The 6,061-nt window shown below is 49.4% G+C and overlaps 1 protein-coding gene across 2 annotated transcripts; it reads right to left on the bottom strand.

Annotated features, from left to right (window-relative positions):
* Window positions 1–2,729: 2,729 nt before the first annotated feature.
* On the bottom strand, window positions 2,730–5,831 carry LOC100834300. Of its 2 annotated transcripts, none has more exons than XM_024459430.1 (7): window positions 5,541–5,831; window positions 5,127–5,459; window positions 4,958–5,044; window positions 4,636–4,866; window positions 4,081–4,245; window positions 3,945–3,998; window positions 2,730–3,844 (listed from the first exon to the last, which is right to left on the bottom strand). In XM_024459430.1, the coding sequence occupies exons 2-7, from the start codon at window positions 5,346–5,348 to the stop codon at window positions 3,305–3,307; spliced, it is 1,299 nt and encodes a 432-aa protein (XP_024315198.1). In that variant the 5' UTR covers window positions 5,349–5,459; window positions 5,541–5,831; the 3' UTR covers window positions 2,730–3,304. The 2 variants fall into 2 exon arrangements, with proteins under 2 accessions (XP_024315198.1, XP_003566499.3); XM_003566451.4 differs by having other exon boundaries at window positions 5,545–5,831.
* Window positions 5,832–6,061: the final 230 nt, after the last annotated feature.

Here is a 6,061-nt window from a genome sequence, read left to right as displayed (position 1 = left end):
CAACAAACATACCTGGGAAGAGGAACCCACAACCATGGTGTAGATGATGGAGCCCAGCCTCGCCATAGAGGTGCAGACAATGGAGCAGCGCCGGAATAGATCTAGCAGTTGGCCCGGCCGATGCTCCTTCTAGGCGAGGCTTGGCACCTCCCTTTTATTATCTGTCATCTCAAAGATACATGAAGAAACCTTATCTCTAATTTTGCCCCATGAGAGGAGGCTCTGCGCGCTTCGCATGCTTGTTTCGCGCCAGGAACTTTTTCATGAGGTCCGACCTCGTTTTAAGAATCCTCTGGAAACGACCTCAGGGAGACGCCATCCTCGTATTCCACGTCCCATAAACCAAATGCTCCATATAGGAAAGTTTTTTTTTTCTATAACGCAACCCAGCGGGTGCATCATCAATTAAAGAGGAGAAGCCAGAAGGCTAGTACAACGCCGAATCGGCAAAAACAACGCCAAGTAGTGGCAAAAGAAAGATCAACACCAACACCCTAGCTAGTTAGGACCTAGAACTGCACAGACAAGCAACAATGGAAAAATTGAGTCATGTCGATGCAAGCAGATCCAAACGCACCAGGGATAGGTGAGGTGATGCTGCCAACCCCAGTCACAACCACCACAGAACCCTGCATAGCTTCAAGCCAAGAAGACGAAGAGGCTGCACACAGGACCTCAGTAACCGCTTCACTCCCGCCGCCATGCATTGCATATAGGAAAGTAGCGTGAGGAATTGAATCTTGCAAAATTCCTTGAGAATTCCTCTGTACCGAATAGGCCGATGAGCGCTCTTGTGGCTCCGGACAAAGAGGTGGCGTCAAAGCTTGCATCGATGTTCAATCTCACCTCTCCTTCCCTCCCAAACAGTTTTCCTAGCCAGCCCTGACCCCCCTGCCCCCCCCCCCCTCCCCAAAGATTTCGAATTTCTACTTAAGTCCCTGCATACCTTTGCAATTCCATCATACGAGCTTCATTTTTTTATGCTTTGCCCCACCCCGCTAATAAATTATCCCTTTTATTCTGGCCCTACTATAATTTTTTTCCTGCCTCCGCCCCTAGGTAGTTCGCGTCCAGAGCAATGCAGTAATTGCCGTTGCACTTTTCCTTGGGCACTGATCAACTCTTTGTTCAAATGTTGTCGGCGTTCGCACCAGATACGCCAATGGGTTGCGGACTGAGCCTAGTTCAAGTGGTCTGATTCTTTGTGGTGCAAACAGCCCACGCAGGTTCAAGTCCTATAAACTTGACATGGCTGTCACATTTTCCTGGATTATTACATTAATCGGCACTATTTTTTCAGTGGTAGGCGACGTACCCGTGGCTTAGTCTTTCGGAGGTGCTGGGGGTAGAGTGTGCGTGTGTGTTCATAGGAATGGACATACGCGCGTGTTGTGAGCGTCACTTGTACTGTTTTTCTAAAAAAAAAACAGGCTGCTATCACCATTCTCAAGCCGAAAAAAAACAAATTCAAAGAAACAAAGATGATTTCGATTTTTTTTTAGAGAAAGAAGCCTTGCTCCCGATTTCATTCAAGAAACCGCATCGTGCATGTCCACAGTTCACACAGTCAAAACAACAAAAATAAACCACAGCCAGGACACATGCCCGAGCTATGAACCGCTAGAGCAAAACCAAACTAAAAAACAAACTTCAGGGGCAACTCCCAAATCCAGTAACAAGCTAACAAAATAGAAAAAGCCAGGTATCAATGTTCCAGGCGCCTCAACGCCCCCCATCCATGAGTCTTGTTCATAGCGTCAGCCATCACAGTCTTGAGGACCATCGCAATATACAGCAAAAGGTGCCGGATCTTATGCTTCTGCAATCCAGCCCAAAATTCCAACCAGTGACAAAGAGAAAACACCAAGTTAACAGGATCTTTAAGAACAATTCCTTGAAAGCAGGTAGCATTTCTAGCTTTCCAGATTGACCAACAGAGAGCAGCCACACCAATAGTTACACTAGCTTGAATTGAAATAGAAAAGCCACAAACCCAAGTATGTAAATGTTGCATAGAACTAGGACGCTGCCAAATACCAAAAGCACAGCTTATGGTAGTCCAAACAAATCTAGTAACTTGGCATTCAAGGAAAAGATGATTAATGCTTTTTACCTGTCCACAGAAAACACATTTCTTAGGTCCTTTCCACCCCCTATGCAACAGAACATCTCTAGTCAAGATACCCTTTCGATGAATCAACCACATGAATACTTTAATCTTCAGTGGTATTTTAAGTTTCCAAAACTGTCTAAAAGGAAATCTAATCCTACGGGTAACTAATGCATTATAGAAAGATCGAACAGAAAACACACCATTTTTCTCTAGAATCCAATGACATTTATTCTCCCCACTAGTAAGCCTTACTGTAGAACAATAATTCTGCAAATCTTGCCACATCTTATATGTATCAGTAGTAAATTTTCTTCTAAAAGAGAGGATCTGTAAGTTACTGCTAATAGCATCAAATACATTAATGTCTTGATTCATAGAAATGCAATAAAGCCTAGGATATCGATGCTGTAAACTAGAGGGTCCTAGCCATTGATCTTTCCAAAACCTGATCCTTTTACCATTCCCTATTCTCTTAGTACAGAACTAAGAAAATAAATCTTTAACCTGCATCAAACCATTCTAGAATTGAGATTGCTCTGTTTTTCGACCACATTGACCAAGTGTGCCCTTCTTGACATATTTATTTCTTAACAAACGTTGCCAAAGACCATCTTCATGTTCTAATCTCCAAATCCATTTACCCAAATAACTAATATTTTTAGCAGTTAAGTCAACAAGACCCAAACCACCTTGTTCTTTGGGTTGGCATACAATTTGCCAGCTCACAAGATGATACATTTACACCTTGATCTTCTTGCCAAAGTAACCTAGTTCTAGATGATTTCGATGGTGAGCTTGGCCCATCCTTGCTGCGCGATCCGCGGTAAGGGTCGCTGGAACCGCTAGCGACAGATGCACAAGTCCATACAGAGCCCAATATTACGCAACCCAAGGCCCACCTTCCTCCAAATCCGTTTGTAAATTACAAAACCACTCTTCTTCTTCTTCTTCTTCTTCTTCTTTTTTCAACTTCTGTCCCAAAATCTTCGGAAACTAGACGCAATGCGAACTCCAAACATATAGAGCACGAAGGTAAAGAAACGAACACATGATCTCAATAACCAATGACCCAAAGAAACTTCAAAAAGCCTTTTGTGCTCCGGTATAAATTAGCATTCTTTTTTTTCTCGTTTGTTTGATTTACTACGCATCAACATCCCCTCCGCCGATGATTTCCCGATCCCTTCTAGGCTAGGGGCATCTCACGTTCCTCCCAGGCCCGCCGTAGTAGAAATACGTGCCCCAGGCGCCGCCATTGCCGCCGGCGATATCATAGCACCCAGGATGATCCGCGAGCAGCCGGAGCCCGGCCGCGGGGATGAGATTATTATCCCAATCCACGACCTGGACGTTCCGGAAATACGCCGCCCGGCCGTACCCTTCCCCGGGGAACCTGCCGCTGCCCATCTGCGTGGGCGTGTGGGAGCCCGAGGCCCGGGTGTTGACGGCCTCGCCGCCGAACTGGACCATGTTGGCGGCGCCGCGGCCCTGGGCCCCGAGGTGGGTGAAGAGGGCCGAGGGCCAGTAGCCCACCAACGGGCCCGCGGGCCCTAGCTGCAGCCACCAGTGGCCCTTCTTCGGGTCCTTCCAGATGAGCAGCGTGATGTCGTACTGGTGGCCGTTGTAGGAGGAGATTGGGGCGATGGCGGCGCCGATGGCGATCCGGCTGTTGGTCTGCACGAACCCCGCGCAGTGCAGGTTGTAGCACCCCGTCTCCTGGTACGCGTCGTTCTGGCAAATTAATCACATTCGTGGTCAAATTCATCATCTCCGAACGCCGATCTCAGTTAAGCAATTTCATGGATTGTTGGATGGATTGGGGTGAGCTTACGGTCCAGTAGGTGAAGAACCTGGGGCTGTTGTCCCCGTACAGCTCTGGGCTCACCTGAAGATAAAATGACAGAGAGAGAGGAGATGTTAGTTTTATTCGGATTTTGATGCAGATTATTGTTTGGGATTGTTGTTACCTGCCATCCGGCTTCGATGGTGTTGAGGTCGTGGCCGAAGGAGCCGGAGATGACCCAGATCTGCGACAGGCTGAACTCCGCCGGCGACGAGACGTGCGCCGGCCACACGTTCAGGCTCGCCTTCGCGCCGTAGAACTGCCCGCCGGACACGTACCCCACCGCGTGCTGCATTGCCATCGTATATAAGTATCACGCAAAAAAAAGTTTGACAAAGTATCAGGCAAAATTAAGGAAGAAGCTGACGCTAATCAGGGAAGACGAGTACGGAGTACCGGGAGTAGATGACACTACTCCTGTGTAAAGTCTGACTTTGGAAAAGGTTTATGGCAAAGTCAAATGACTATTCTTGTGTTGTGGCCTTGTGGGATGACATTGGTTCTGACTCTCCAACCATCATCATTTCGTCGCATCTTGGTCAGTTGCAGAATGCTTAGATTTTAAAAGATTCCAGCGATACAAATAAGCAAAGTGCTGAGGAAATGGGAGCCTGATTGTCTGAATCCAGAGAGAGAGGGCCATCTTTCTGACCGGGGTGAGATCAAGACTCTCGCTGACCTCATGGCCATTGCTGGTGGAGTCCCGCCGCGCGACGGCAGCCTTCATCCCGAACCGCCTGATGGAGCTTGCCCTGAGCAGGTCGCCCTCCGTCGTCCGCCTCACCGGTATCGTCCCTCCGGGGCACGACTCGCCGGAGCTCCGCCACAGCTGCGGCAACGCCTGGTCCTCGGTGTCGTCGACGTTCGCGCCCCCGGCGTCGGCATTCCTCGGCCTCGCTGCAGGTGCGTCCTGCAGCCGTACAGTGCCACCAGGCCAGTCAGCATTCAGCAACCATTGCCATCGGTTGGTCAGTCAGTCAGTCAGAGTGTCAGAAAAGTACCTCTGGCTTTTGGCCTCTGAGCTTGGGGTGCTCGAAGGCCGGCTGCAGGTGAGACGGCACGCAGTCTATGACATCGCCGTCGGGGCTCTGCAGAACACGATCAGGTTCAAATCGGCCATGAACAACCAAATTACAAGGCGGGGATTAAAGAACGTGTATGCGTGCGTGCCCGGATCGTCTTGACAGAAGCCTCCCTGACCCTGGCAAGCCGGGCCTGGATGCGCTTGAACCCGAGCAGCTCCTGGCCCGACGGTAGCAGCGCCGTCGTGCTGCCATTGCCACCGCCCGTCGCCGCCGAGGCAGAAACAGAGGAGAAGGCGACGACGAGGAGGAAGAAGAAGGGAACAAACGGGACAATGTTTGGGTTCTTGCTGCCGTCGCAAGAAGACATCGGCGTATGCAGCACCCTAGGTAGAAATAGAATCAGAAGAAGGAGAAGAAGAAGCTTTTAAGCCTTTAATGCTCTTGTGCGTGGAAATGGTTGTCTTCTTCCTCCTGTTCCCTATAAATACACAGATAGATGGATAGATTACATGGCAGTAACGAACTATCAGTACCAAATAATTTGGCTGGCTGTGCTCACCAACCTGGTGAGCGAGGGAGGGAAGGGAAGGGACCGGCCAGCGTGATTGCCTCGAAATGAGCACTCTCCTTTCCCCACACAGACGTCCATGCTCCCATCATTCTGCTTCTATCTTACCTACCTGGCTAGTACATGCATAGCATAGCAAACCGGCTCCTGTCCACCCATTTCTTCTTCTGCTGACGGGCCTTTGGTCTCTCAGTGGAGGTCAGCTGGAGGCGCGCGGTAACTTTGCTGAGGAGTTCGCACGCACGAGCAGCTAGCCAGAGGATGGACGTGGGTCTATGCTGTGTAAGTGTGTATGTATAGCTAGCAGCGTGAGCCATTGTGGTGCAGTGCAGCTTTTTCTCAAAGCTGGCTGGCAAACGTGCTCTCCATGTGCCAACAAGGTATCCGTCAGCTTCTATGTGCTGCACCAATTTGCTCTTAAATTGTACGACGACAATCGTCATCCTTAATTGGAGGAGCAATTCTCGTTGATTCGGCTCAACACAGACAGCAATGCAACTGAAACCGCCCAT

This window comes from Brachypodium distachyon, chromosome 2 (assembly GCF_000005505.3).
Source record: "Brachypodium distachyon strain Bd21 chromosome 2, Brachypodium_distachyon_v3.0, whole genome shotgun sequence".
Taxonomy (NCBI): Eukaryota; Viridiplantae; Streptophyta; class Magnoliopsida; order Poales; family Poaceae; genus Brachypodium; species Brachypodium distachyon.
This window is presented reverse-complemented; position numbering and strand designations above follow the sequence as displayed.